Source organism: Megalopta genalis, chromosome 4, assembly GCF_051020955.1.
Source record: "Megalopta genalis isolate 19385.01 chromosome 4, iyMegGena1_principal, whole genome shotgun sequence".
NCBI lineage: Eukaryota > Metazoa > Arthropoda > Insecta > Hymenoptera > Halictidae > Megalopta > Megalopta genalis.
The window spans coordinates 8,595,978-8,609,745 of record NC_135016.1 but is presented as its reverse complement, the minus strand read 5'-3'; the positions used below and the strand labels follow the sequence as shown (position 1 = coordinate 8,609,745).

Below are 13,768 nucleotides of genomic sequence, written 5' to 3'. Positions count from 1 at the left end.
TGTTTTGGTCTCAGCTGAGTTCTAACGGGTCATCAGAATTTTTGGATCGTCCTTGACAGTCTACTTGATCTCGATTTTTGAACAATAGAGCTATTGTCCACTCGATTGTTCAAGCTTTAAAAATTTGTTTTCATCATCCATTGGATTATTATATTTCTTGATAAAAATATAGTCCTCTCTTTCTAAGCCCTGAAAAGTTCTGAAAATCTTTAGAACTGTCTCGGATGGCCTGTCAGATTCATTTTCACCCCTGAAACAAAACAAAACCAGGCTGCTCTTGCGATGGAATGCGAGGATCGAACATGCTTCACAGAATAATTGTATATGCTGCACAAGTAGTTTAGGAACAACAACCCTTTGCAAAAGCTTCGTGGATTCTGCACGAAGAATTTCGGTTAGGCTTATCCCCGGCATGAGTTCTGTGGACTGTCGAATGAGGTAACACAGTCCAAGTGCTTCGAGGCAACAGCATTCCGCGCAAGCGTGGCCCCGCGGCTGATGTCCCCCGTTCGAAGTTGACTAATGGCGTTGGGAACATCAGGGAATCCGGGCCGCTCGTAAAGTCATGAAGACCCTGCTGATGATTGCCTGCCTGATCGCGGCCGTCGCGACTTTCGAGGTACCGTTTCGTGCGTAATGTTGGGATTATATTTTTGTTACTCTGCGTGCCGTTAGGTCGACGTCGTCGAGGAGATCGTGTGAGTATACCCGCGATGATCGTCGAAGGAATCGAGGATAAAGTGAACGAGAATCGCGGAATCTCGGGGAAACGGATTGCACTTGGTTAACTGGAACATCAATTCGAAGTGTTGCGATTTAAAGGGGAATGATTCGAACAGATTGTGAAAGCTGTTGTGCACGAGCAGTCCAAGTTTTGCTTATAGTGGATCCGGCTCGTGATGTTTTATTTCATAGTGTTCGGGATTGTTGTTAACGTTGTTGACGACGATGAAATATTTTTACAAAACGATGTAATGCGTCGAAAAATCTAGTTTACGAAGGGGACAGAATTGAAGCCCGATGTAGACCAGACTCGTTTCACTTTTCTAAAGCTAACGATGTAAGGTTTCCCTCGTCGCCGGCTATAGTTCAAAGTCCAATGTGCGCTTTAGCCACCGCGTGTCAGAAATTTCATCAGAAGATTCAAAAGCGAGGAAACGCATCGAAGACTAAAAAACCTATGGGAACCAAGATTTCCAGGTTTAACGAGACCTAGATTAGTCTTCTAGAGATTAACTCTCGAACGACTCAACATTTTCAGAAGTTAATATAATATTATATATATATATATATATGATATATAATATATATAATATAATATAATATACTCATCCTCAGCTTTTTGTTTAATTGCTGAAGATTGACCAATTCGGTGGCGATTTAAATATTCCAGGTCAAAAAGATCTGGTGTCCCTAATCCGTTCATTAAACAGTAACAGTTTCAGATCCAGCAGAACCCAATTTAGACCTCGGACACTTAATTCCTACATCTTCCTTCCTAACATCAATACTTCGAGACCTAACACGTCATAATCCCAGACTTTCTTCCAATTAGTTAGAACGCAACAGAAGCTAATCGGTATTTAACGATGCGGATTCCAGAGCGATGAGCTAGTAGTCACCGACCAAGTGTACCTGGACATCATGATAGGCGATCATCCAGCCGGAAGAATCGTGATCGGCCTGTTCGGTGACATCGTTCCGAAAACCGTGCAGAACTTCATCACCTTGGCGACCACTGGAGTGTCCGGGAAGACGTACAAAGACAGCCCGTTCCATCGGGTGATCAAGAAGTTTATGATCCAAGGTACTTCATTCGTAGGATCAACCGGAATTCTCGATCAAATGGTTCGATTACACAGGTGGGGATATCGAGAACGGCGATGGAACAGGATCCATCAGCATCTACGGGAAATACTTCGACGACGAGAACTTCCAGGTGAGTCACAGCGGCCCCATGTTCGTCAGCATGGCGAACGCTGGCAAGGATACCAACGGCTGTCAATTCTTCATCACGACCATTCCCACGCAGTGGTTGGACGGACAGCACACTGTCTTTGGAAAGGTAGGAAATTGTTATTACTATGTTTTCTCAACAGTAATGACACCGGTATCAGAATTCTTTATTGCATTGAAACGATTTAGAAATCAATAAGAATGCGATCTGATGCTGCAACTAAGTACAGTAATGCCTCCCTAACTGACGCTCAGATTATGCACGAAAATGGACAATTTGGGAAGAGGAGATACGATTATTCGAGCCTTGCGGCTCGTTTTTATAATTGTTGAAAATCGGTATTTTTCTGTGGACAATCTGAGCGTCAATTAGAGAGACATTACTGTAATTGTTTATTCATGTTATTCGAATTGACCCGCGGATAATGAAAGTTCCACTGTAACACTAGCTTCTGCCATAAGTAATGCGAATTTAATTTTTTCTTTTTTGGAAGGCTCTGAATCTTTGTGGAAAATATACAGGGTGTCCCAAAAATGTCTCGCAATCCGAAAGTGGCGGGTTCCTCGGGTCATTTGAAGCAACTTTTTCCTTTACAGAAATTTTCTCCGAGGCACCGTTAACGAGTTATTAACGGAAAACAGTGACCAATGAGAGGCGAGCTCGGCTGGCGCGAGGCGACCGAGCCAATGAGCGGAACTGGGCTTCGTGCGCTGGTTGGCTGAGCCGCCTCGCGTTAGCTGTACTCGATTCTTATTGGTCACTATTTTTCGATAATAACTCGTTAACGGTGCTTCGGAGAAAATTTTTGTAAAGGAAGAAACTCCTTCAAATGATCCGAGGAACCCGTCATTTCCGGGTTACGAGACATTTTTGGGACACTCTGTAGATTTATCTGCATCAATTAAAAGAAACAGAGGTTCGACAGAAACATAACATTATCAGTGGATTCTTGCAGTGTTTTCATTGTTCCGCATTTTATTTACCAATTTTTATTATAAATGCATCGAAGTCGTAGTAATCACAAAATATAAATCAGTAAAATTTAATGAATAAAGAAAAGACGCTAATGACAGCGATTATCGTATCGTACTTCAGTTTCTGTATTTTTACTTTCCGAAAATATAAACAAAAAGTGACATTACTTGTGAGTAGATTTTACGCATTTACGGTAAAAATGAATAGGTAACTATTGAATTAAGAACTGAATTCTATTCGCAGGTGGTGCGCGGCGAGGACGTAGTCTTCAAAATCGAGCAGGTGAAGACTGACGTCGACGATTTTCCCCTGAAACCTGTTACAATATTCGATTGTGGCATTCTGCCGACGACGTCGAAGTTCACAGTGCCCCGTGATAACAGCTACAAGTAAATCGAACACTTGGTACTCGTACAGCAGCGCTGTAGAAAGTTCGGAGACGCTGTTGCTTCAAAAGTGGCGTTTGAGTCCTTATCCTAATTAGAAAAGCCTAGCTATGATTCACATAGGTATGTAACGATTTGACTGCGTAGATTTCATAATTATGCATAGTGGTGACAATGCTAGTTCTCGATTATACAGCTCCATTTTGCAGTAAGTAGAATCAGTGTGCAACGAACGTGTGCACTTTGTTATTAGTTGGACAGAGGATTTTATGCATTTAGAGCAAAAATTAGTGAATCAAATACGAGATAGCATAGAAAACATTTAAGCAATTTGTGAAAATATTCCAGTCCCGCTGTCAACTACCGAAAATTATTAAGAAAAGAAACGAATGTCTATGCTGTTCCTGCGCTTCTATTTTGCAGAAACACCCGCATTGTAAAAGCCGCAGTAATTAAACTGCGGACGTTGTCCTGCGGACGAAAATTTGTACGACTTGTGGAAGCATAATGCGACGCGTTCGCGTAATTCTAACAATTTCCCTACGAATTTACAGCGTATGGTCGGTGCTCAAAGCGACGGGCATCCCTCTAAGCATCAGTTTCTCGGTCCTCGCCGTGTTCCACTGGATGATGAAGAAATTAGACGTGTAATCGCAGCAATCGTTCGCTCGAGCCCTCAAGTATCACCGAGCGAATTGCCTCGACGGTGTTTAAACGGTTGCAGCCGCAGGCGATTTGGTGTCACGATACAACAGAGGCGGCATCGATTGATGTCGACGGACTACCAGCGACATCTAACATCGAATCGTGCAATTAATTGTCGGATTAATCTAAAAGCCTCCTCCGCTCTAACATCCGTTTAATCAATCAGTCGATTATTAATTTAGATAACAAGGAACTCTTTCAGAGAACATCAATCGTCGGTACAAATTATATAACATTCAACTCGTTATCGTTGAATTCACTGTAATTCCACAGCGTTTGCCTTACAGATAAATTAAATACATCGTGGAATCGCACTTCGATCCTATTTAGGGAATTTCTCTTCAATACTCCTCGCACCGCGACCCCAATTTTTGTATAACCGAATCCTGCCGGTAAAAATTACGGTTCGTCTCGAAATTATCGCCGAGCGGATTGTTCATTAATTCGATCGCTGTGACCCTGATTTTTGTGTAACTGTATTCCAACAGCAAACATTGAGGGAAGAATTTCGGTACAAAAAAATTGACGTTCGCTTAAAAGCTGTTGCGAAATAGATTGTTCATTGATCGTTATCACTGTGATCCTGATTTCTTAATAACTGCATTCGGACAGCTTGAAATTAAAGTAAAAGTTGAGGTAAAAAGAATTCAAATTATTTAATATTTAAATTTAATTATTTATTTATTAATTATTAATTTATTTATTTAATATTTAATATTTAAATTATTTCAAGGAAGGTTGTACCGTCCTGCACTTTTACTACAAAGTCAGATGATTTACAATATCTACCGACTACACAGCGCCAGAATTCCCCTACAAATCAAACGAAGTATAAATTCATCACGCGACGCAGCTAACAATATACAGCTGTACACGACAATGTACTAAAATACCCAGTGCCGCAGCCATTCGCGAGCAACGTAGCCTAATCAGACCGCTCCTGACAAAATTGCACAGTCGCAACAAAAAATGCTCGTCCAACATTCTCCATAATTCCCACTCTTACCAGAACATCCCCAACCTCATCGATCAGGGGTCACCCTCGAAACAACCCTTAACCCTTGAAATTAAAGAAACTCGCCACAAACAGCGCCGAAAATAAATCTCCCTCGACCAGAAGCCGACAAATTTTCCCGGAACAGTTTTCGCACCGCCGCTGCTCCGAAATAACAAAAGCACCCAGCGATCCCAAAGCTCTCCCAGAATTGCCAGAAAGCATGCTCGATCGTCTCGAGCAATCAACGACCCCCGAAATAACGAAAAGCAGCCAGCGACGGCTGAGAAAACGAAGGAAACCTGCGAGGAGGCATTGACGCGTCGTCGCCAGCAAATTTTCTAGCTACGTCCCTGGCAATGACGCAAAAGAAGAACGCAGGCGCGGACGTCTGACGCCAGCGACGGGCGTAGAAGGCAAGCAAGCCCTCGCTATAGCGGCGTCAGTGAGTGTCGAGCCGGCTTCGCTCGCCGATCGTTGACTGAAGTGTGCCGGTGATCGCTGTTGTTCGAGCAAAATCGCGCGATCCTGGATCGCCTCGTGGCCGTCCTGTCACTCGCCTAACCAGCAAATCGGTGGCGCGCGGCCGCGCGCGGTGCCGAATCGAAGATCGGTGGGAATCATCGGCGCGAAAAGACGTCGATCGTTTCGCGCGCGTCGATCGCCGGGTGGCGCATGTTGCTCTCCTCGAGGTTCGATCCGCCGATAGACAGCTGGCAGAGGCTTTGTTCGCTGGGATGCTTTGAAACGCAGCCACTGCCGCTCCGTTCAAGGTGAGCCCCTTTTTACTGACGCGACCGGTTCCAACAGACGATCCCGGTCAGCTGACCGCCGGTCCCTTCCCGAGCCATGAATGCACGCAAGTGCAACGCTCCGTGCGCGACGCGCAGTCCGCTTTGTCACGGCTCGACCTGCGAGTTACTGCTGCGCGATACGCATGATTGCTCGCATGCGCTGGCGACCTTTGTTGCGTACCACCGGAGTTCGCTGACTTCTTTGCGATTTTGGATGCGATTTCGGAGCAGGTTTCGTTCGTTTTTTCCGGGCTTAATTGCCGGCGTTTGAAAGAGTTGCGACAGCGGTTTCAGTTCTTGAAACAGCCTCGAGAAGACTAAAGAGAGGAGGTTAAAGAGTTGACGAATCTTCTGCTTGGGGTACAGTGTATTAGAATACGATGTATTTATTACGTGGCAGAGAACTGCAAACCCTAGAATCGATAAATAATAGTGGAAGAGTAATAATAGAAGAATCGAATCCGAAATCGATGTGAACCAGAACCGATGCACTCTATAATAGTTGCAATGTCGAAGGTTGGAGTTTTTAAATTGAGGGAGTAATAATAGCAGAACCAAAACCGAAATCGATGTAAACCAGAATCGTTGCACTCTATTATAGTTGCAATGTCGAAGGTTGGAGTTTTTAAATTGTGGGAGTAATAATAGCAGAACCAAAACCGAAATCGATCTGAACCAGAACCGATGCACTCTATAATAGTTACAATCTCGAAGGTTGGAGTTTTTAAATTGAGGGAGTAATAATAGCAGAACCAAAACCGAAATCGATGTAAACCAGAATCGTTGCACTCTATAATAGTTGCAATTTCGAAGGTTGGAGTTTTTAAATTGAGGGAGTAATAATAGAAGAATCGAATCCGAAATCGATGTGAACCAGAACCGATGCACTCTATAATAGTTGCAATGTCGAAGGTTGGAGTTTTTAAATTGAGGGAGTAATAATAGCAGAACCAAAACCGAAATCGATGTAAACCAGAATCGATGCACTCTATTATAGTTACAATGTCGAAGGTAGGAGTTTTTAAATTGAGGGAGTAATAATAGCAGAACCAAAACCGAAATCGATCTGAACCAGGACCGATGTAGCGTATAATAGTTACAATGTTGTAAATTGAAGTTTTTAAACCGTGATAGTAATTGGGTCGGAGAAGCTGTTGATTCGTCGGTATTGTTCTACATTATAAATAATTACGTTATGAATAATTCTATTTAGTGCGCTGGAGGAATCGCGAGCATCCTTTTAGATTTAGATCGATGGAAACGCGGTGCGAGGTTTCGAGAAAACTTTGCGAGATATTGCGGAGGTGTGGCAACTGGTAGATTTTGATTCGTTGCTAGGAAGATAAAATCGGCCAGTACGAGTTTTACAACGAAATTACGGAATATTATAGTGACTGGATTCAGAGATAGTTTCAAGTTAGGTTAGTTAGTTAGCGATGATTCATCACTACGATGGACAAATGAGGAATCGGTCGTGGAAATGTTCTTTCAATAGAAATTGACACTAGATTTACGGAGCACGAAAAACAGCTGTTTTATATTAGTTTGTAAAGGTAACAATAAAACATCTGTTCCGATTTTTAACGAGTGTCATTGTAACATTTGCCGTAAGTAACATATAAATTGTATAAATAATTATGAAGTTATATTTAAATAAAATAATTGAGTAAATTAATAATAATCAATAATCGTAGATTAAAAAATTAGCGACCCGTCATTTTGACGGGTTCCGTAAATCTAGTGTTAAACATCCGCTTCGAGTCAAACTTACAGAAACACAGTAACAGTCGAAGAAAAGTCACGTAACATTATAATGATTTAGCTAGGAGACATAATTGCTAGCGTGGTAATGCGAAAATAGTACACAAAAGACGGACTAAAGCAAAAAACGCACTTCTTCGGCAAGACCTCTGTCGACCAGAAAACAAAGCAGCAATCCGATCAAAGTGTGCAAATCTGTTTTCCTGGAACATTCAATTGTCGCCTTTTGTGCGAATCTCCATTGTCCTCCGCAAACAAGAAAGGGAATTTCACAACAGTTGCTTTCCATATTACAGCTCGTACAGTCAACAATAAGAAAGTATGTATTACAGTACCTTCAGCGGATCGAAAATAAAGCAGTACGTATCAAGTTCCACGAAACTTTCTATTCCGCCCGTCCTTTGAAAACTTCTCTGCGAGCTACGCAGCACCCGCTGCCGACAATGGCCGAGGCTTATCAGAAACGGGAAGCAAGCTTCTCTCTTTGCGAGAGAACAATTACCAGCTTGAATTTCGAATTTCCACAGTTCGAATCCTGTTCTCGCTCGTGAGAAACTGTTGCTGGAAGTTCGTATCGCTCGATAAAAAAGTACGGTTGAACTATCTGAAAAGTAACGCGGCGCTTGGGATTTTTCTGTGAGAAAATTATTGTGCATAATTTGCGAACGAGTGCATTGTCGAAAGGTACACAGACTGTACAATCTGTAACAATTTTTCTGCTCCAAAATATTCAAAGAAGCCCGAGTAACAGCCTCGCTCCCAGAAGCTGTTTCGTACTCGGACGTTTTGTGAAAGAAGTTCGCAATGACAGTGTTCGTTTCGGACTCGACGATAATTCCCGAACGAAATTAGGATTACGGTAGAGTGAGAGTACCCTGAGCGTTCGTGCGGCCTACTGCGAAATATTCGCAGCAACGCGGGTCCTCGTGACCCGAAACGCCAGAAACGGAGCCGGGTTCCAGCGGCGTGGAACGCGAACCGCTCGTAAAGCCGGCTCTGACATTTTCGCGAGTTTACGATTCCGCTAGAGAGAAAGAGAGAGAGGAAGAAGGAGAGAGGAAGAGAGAGCTGAGAAGCTGGCGCACACGGAACTCGCGACCAATCGATCTGTTTACTGCCGGCCGAGATACGCCGGAACGGGGATCGATTTGAAATTGACGGAGAAACCGTTCGCCGCCAATGACTCGGCGCACGTGTCGAGCTTCTTTGTTCCACTCCGAGGACACGAGTCCCTGCGATAACGGAGCATCGTGAGGTATTCGCACGATCTTGGACGAAGCGATTACGTACGCGCCATTCATGCGCCGATTAGCCAAGGAATTGTTGCTGTCGCTGGTTCGCAATACATACTAACCTGCTAAGCGACTGATAAACGGAAGCGTTTGTGGTTTTACCGCGGCGGTAAGAAATCGTAAACATTTTAAGCAAGGTCTGGAAGCACGATGATAATAATGCTCTGATACGAGGACGAAGGTACTATATAAGTTTTTTATAAGGACTTGGAGATTTCAGCTTTAAATGCAGCTTTGAGTCATGAGTTATTTTCGTTTCGGTTTGACAATTTTATTTATCGATAAAATTTGTAGTTGTTTGTTGATGACTGTGAACCAATTCGAGGATGATTGTGGCGTTACCGAGACTGAAAATTGTTCAAGTTAATTGTTAGAAACGTAAGTTGGATTACAATGTTTCTCATCTTTCAATAATTATAACAATACCCTTAAATTATTCTAATGTATTTACAGTTTTGTATTAATTTCGTCGTAAATACATAAAATGACTACACAAATGCAATCTAGTTATTTCGATGATGAATCCGTCGTTACAGACAAGTATTTGTAAAGAAGGGAATTATTTTATTTTAAAAGAAGAGAATTCATTTATGGACTTTTTGATGATCCAAAGTGAGCTGCAATTTTTTAAACATTATAACAACACAGTATTGTTGAGAATAGACACTGATACGAAGTGACACAGGAAAACATTAAAACATTTAGCATTTTCTCAAAAGATGCTTAATAAATTTCTTCTCGAAGATTTTGCAATTGTGCACTTCTTAATGCACCGAAGTGTGTGTGTGTGAGCTCCAATTTTTAAGTAAAATATATATGTTTTTGAGAATATAACACTACCGTACAATGTCCCAGAAAACACTCAAACATTTTTGCATTGTTTAAATGAATACTTTGATGGACTCCTGGTAGAAGCATGCTGCATCGATGCACTTTTCGATGCACTCAGCACGCTCCAAATTTGTCTAGCAACATAGTATATTTCTGGCACAATGTTCGAACCAGACACATCCTATTTGCCAACACGGTTATTAAAATATCGATATTTCGCGAAACTATAAATAATTAGCACTCTATTCACGTGTCGTCAGAGCCATTTAAGCATTTCGTTAATCGCTCCGGATCACCCATCGGACCACGATGAAATCGAACCCGCGGCCACCCTAAAAACGTAACGAGCTCCGTGCACTCCCTTAATCAACCGCCGTTTTGTCGCGTGCGGCACGCACCCACGCATCCCTCCGCACGCAATGTGTACACAATTCTTTGTAAACGGGTGTCCGAGAAACGTAATGGGGCCCCACCGTGGAGGGAATCAAAGCAACGGCTCTCTTCCACCGAGATAGACGTAATTATTCGTGGAAAAGACTGTCCCCCTAACGTGACATAATATCTCTTTTTTACACCATGCTGTTTGGTGAAGACCATGCCGGCTATCCGGGACATGCCATTCTGTGTATTTTACACTAATTAACTGGTGCTTAGAGAGATAACAACGATCGGTAGCTATTGTACTTTGTGACTGGGCTCCTTTGCGTATTAATTAATTTACAGACAGCAACGGTATAACGGTGATCCCAATCTCCTTCGTCCAACATGTCCCAAATACTGTCCTATCCGCTCTGAAATCGTAATACAGTAAATTCTCCCTAATTGATCCGCAGCTGGGAAACAAAAATGGACAATTTCGGTAGAGGAGATACGATTATATTTATAGCTGTGACAATCGGTAACTATAAAAGCGTGCCGCAAGGCTCGATTAATCGTATCTCCTCTTCCCTAATTGTCCATTTTTGTGTACAAGCTGTGGGTCAATTAGGGAGAATTTATTGCAGTATGATAAGCACAGAGAAAATAAAGTTATAGTAATTGCAACTCGTAATCATTTTTGACAGAGCGTAGGTTTTCTTAAGTTAAACAATGTAATGTCTTAATATAGAAAAAAGAACGTAAATAGGGCGAGAAAATGGCGGAAAATGTAGCAAAATGAGTGTCAAAAACGTCGGATGACCAGTGTGATTGCAATTAACTTTATTATTATGTAAATCCTAGAAAGAACGTAGTGAAAGTTTAGAAGGCCAAAATTTTGAAGTTGCAACGTTAATCTTCACTAACAATTGCAGTCACTGAATTTATCACAGTCCATGGTTGTCGAAATTTAGAACAACGGAATTTTCAACCTGCGGTGTCAATATTCGTTAACAATTGCAGCCACTGAATTTGTCGCAGTCCATGGTTGTCGAAATTTAGAACAACGGAATTTTCAACTTTCGGTGTTAATAAATCGTAAAAAACGCCGCCACTGAATTTGTCGCAGTCCATAGTTGTCGAAATTTAGAACAACGGAATTTTCAACCTGCGGTGTCAATATTCGTTAACAATTGCAGTCACTGAATTTATCACAGTCCATGGTTGTCGAAATTTAGAACAACAGAATTGTCAACTTCCAGTGTTAATAATTCGTTAAAAATCGCCGCCACTGAATTTGTCGCAGTCCATGGTTGTCGAAATTTAGAACAACGGAATTTTCAACCTGCGGTGTCAATATTCGTTAACAATTGCAGCCACTGAATTTATCGCAGTCCATGATTGTCGAAATTTAGAACAACGGAATTTTCAACTTTCGGTGTTAATAATTCGTTAAAAATCGCCGCCACTGAATTTGTCGCAGTACTCAGCAAATTTCGTAGCACAAAGAAAAATTTACCAGTGAACAGCCTCGATACAGTTACAGTCAACGAACGTTAAGTAACCGATACGTGGGTGTAGGACGGTCTACAATGGTCGTCCATCATGCATTACAAAATGAATCACGCCGGAGCTGGTGTCGAACGTTCATTCACTAACAATTCAGCACGTCGCGCGTAACAGAGTGCAACGCTATGCAGCATTCACCGTGTTCTCGGCACGGAGTCGATTCTGCCTCCAGAACGAGTCAAGCTAAAATTATCGGGATTCCGCAATGCCTCTGTCATCGGCATCAATTCGCGGCCGCCTAACGAATACCAATCGAACGCTATAAAAAACGCGCTTTCTGCGCCAGCTATTTTTCGCTGCTGATCGACGCAGAACCTTGAATACAGCCTGACTAATTGTTATACCTGATTGGGTGGGTTACGAAAAAAGTTTAAGCCGTCGCTGATTTGTGCTAGGTTATCTGTTTGTCGACCGGCGATCGATAAGATAATGATTCATCTTCGCAATGTGTGCACAGGCTTAGTTGTTCGGCGAAAGCTGAAGCCAAACGTAACAACTAGGGCTGCTTATCGGATGCATTTGTAATACAAATGTAGTGCAGGTGTTTTAAAATTGAGTTTCGTAGGTGAAATGTAGAACAATGAAATTATACGTACAATTTATGTACGTGTATTATTTTTAACGCATTGGGATTGTTAAAGGAAGGAAACAATTTCTATTTTGCTCACGTTTGTTGCAATTCATGAAGACAAGTATTGCACAAAGATACGCAGTCTAATAATAAGACAGTCTGTTATTAATAATTAATTAATAAACACAGTCTGTTACCGTTAAATTGCTTCGTTTTAATTATTTCGATTTTAATATAGTGGAACAATATTATTCAGTTGTTCTTACGTTTTCGAAATGTACATATCAGCTACTTATTTTTATAATAAACTCATAAAATGTCCTGCGAGCAGAAATTAATATTTAATTGAGCAACGAGTAGACAGCAATTATGCAATTTATGCTTCAGAGAGATATAATGAGGGTAACGAATCATTTATTTTCTAAAGAATTTTGTTATAACGAACAATTAAAAGATTCCGGATAGGAAAATTCTGTTACTTTTACTTATATCAGTCTACAACAATGCTGATATTGTTCTGAATTTCTTAACACGATTACGTTCGTTGTTATCCCATTTTTATCAGCAAGGATTAAAAGATATGTAGACTGAATCAAACACGGGGGAATACGAGATACGCAAATTACAGATAGCAGCGATAACGTCATCATTTACCAGATAAAATTGCACATAATTAACCAGAGAATCGCTAGCGACTGAATGTCAACAACGAGACTCATCCATGACGAACACTTATGTCGTTTCGTCCGTACACATCGTCGCCGGTTTAGTAAAAGCCAGACGGCACGCGTTGATGAGAATGCGAACTGAAGTGCCGGGCTGCTTAACTAATGCAAATGCACTGCACCGTCATTCGCATGATGTTCACCGCTACGGTTTCTCGGGATCCGCACAAAGCATTCGAAACGAAATTGATGTACCACTTTGCGTCGCCAAATTAATATTCAGTTCCTTTTTAGGTAATCAATCGTGTTGCGGTTTAAGTTATACTCGGACGTAGAAAAATGTATTACCTCTATTATGTAATAGTATTTATTATTTAACGTTGCTTAAAAATAAAATATATTTCTAAATATTTTTAAATGATACTCTTGAGTGTGCTGCAAGATACTATTTATTTTATATATTTGTTCTTAGTTTATGACATTATTGCGTACTTGAATTAATACTTAGCTTCTGTTTAGTGAGTCATTGCTTACTCTAGAACACAGACGAACAGCTTATCATTTATTACTCAACATTTCTTAAAATTCTAAATAATATTCTTGAGTATGCGACACGATATTATATTTCTTCGACTATTTCTTCTTAATCCTAACAGTTTCTGATCTAGTAGAATTACTCTTTATGAAATAATTACCGATACCTGCGTGAGAAAAATTATCAATTATCGATTATCAATGATTAATTATCAATTATCAGTTATCAATTATCAATTATAAATTGTCAACCGTATTATTCGTTACAACTCTTCGCTGTTGGTTGCAACAATTGTGCAGACGAAAATATAGTCAGACTTTCAAGAAATTATTAAACAAAAGTTTCTCTCGTTTGTTAACACGTTCCGTGCCGAGCT

General features: G+C 41.1%; 2 protein-coding genes across 9 annotated transcripts in view; both read left to right on the top strand.

Moving 5' to 3' along the window:
• The first annotated feature begins 506 nt into the window (after window positions 1-506).
• Window positions 507-4,348, top strand: LOC117225386 (neither inactivation nor afterpotential A). Of its 2 annotated transcripts, none has more exons than XM_033478910.2 (5): window positions 507-619; window positions 1,603-1,807; window positions 1,863-2,065; window positions 3,176-3,321; window positions 3,873-4,348. In XM_033478910.2, the coding sequence occupies exons 1-5, from the start codon at window positions 566-568 to the stop codon at window positions 3,967-3,969; spliced, it is 705 nt and encodes a 234-aa protein (XP_033334801.1). In that variant the 5' UTR covers window positions 507-565; the 3' UTR covers window positions 3,970-4,348. The 2 variants fall into 2 exon arrangements, with proteins under 2 accessions (XP_033334801.1, XP_033334810.1); XM_033478919.2 differs by having other exon boundaries at window positions 614-698.
• Window positions 4,349-5,451: 1,103 nt separating this feature from the next.
• Piezo (piezo type mechanosensitive ion channel component) overlaps window positions 5,452-13,768 on the top strand; it is a 38,198-nt gene continuing 29,881 nt past the window's right edge. For 5 of the 7 annotated variants that reach the window (XM_033478870.2, XM_033478853.2, XM_033478887.2 and 2 more), the window contains exon 1: window positions 5,453-5,790. The gene's annotated coding sequence lies outside the window, so the exon portion shown is untranslated. Of the gene's footprint in view, window positions 5,791-13,768 lie in introns of all 7 variants that reach the window. The other 2 variants (XM_033478843.2, XM_033478836.2) reach the window with 1 other exon arrangement.